General features: G+C 51.2%; 1 protein-coding gene across 1 annotated transcript in view; it reads left to right on the top strand.

The window, feature by feature from the left end:
* The first annotated feature begins 42 nt into the window (after positions 1-42).
* The window catches only part of LOC119585436, a 6,034-nt gene continuing 5,826 nt past the window's right edge, over positions 43-250 (top strand). Inside the window, exon 1 of the mRNA XM_037934090.1 lies at positions 43-220. Within this exon, the coding sequence (XP_037790018.1) occupies positions 62-220 (159 nt within the window). The 5' untranslated portion in view covers positions 43-61. The remainder of the gene's footprint in view (positions 221-250) is intronic.

The following is a 250-nucleotide window of genomic DNA, read 5'->3' as shown; positions in this document are numbered from 1 at the left end:
TTAAGAAATGCACTCGTCACCCTATGGCTGGCAACGGTGCATTTTAGGCTCGTGGTTATTGATGACAACATTGCTGGTGTGGGCGTACAGTTCCGTCGTGGCCTCCACCTTCGCCGTGCGCTTCGCTTCTCGGCCGATTAATAGCGTCAGGGATATTTTGGACGACAGTCGCCTGGTCGTCGCCATGGAAGAAGCCACCATCTATACCGACATCATTGAGGTGAAAACGACCAGATCTCTTATTAGTAGT

The sequence above is a fragment of the Penaeus monodon genome, chromosome 19, assembly GCF_015228065.2.
Source record: "Penaeus monodon isolate SGIC_2016 chromosome 19, NSTDA_Pmon_1, whole genome shotgun sequence".
NCBI lineage: Eukaryota > Metazoa > Arthropoda > Malacostraca > Decapoda > Penaeidae > Penaeus > Penaeus monodon.
Note: the sequence above shows the minus strand (reverse complement) of the source record. Positions and strands in the feature narration are given on the sequence as shown.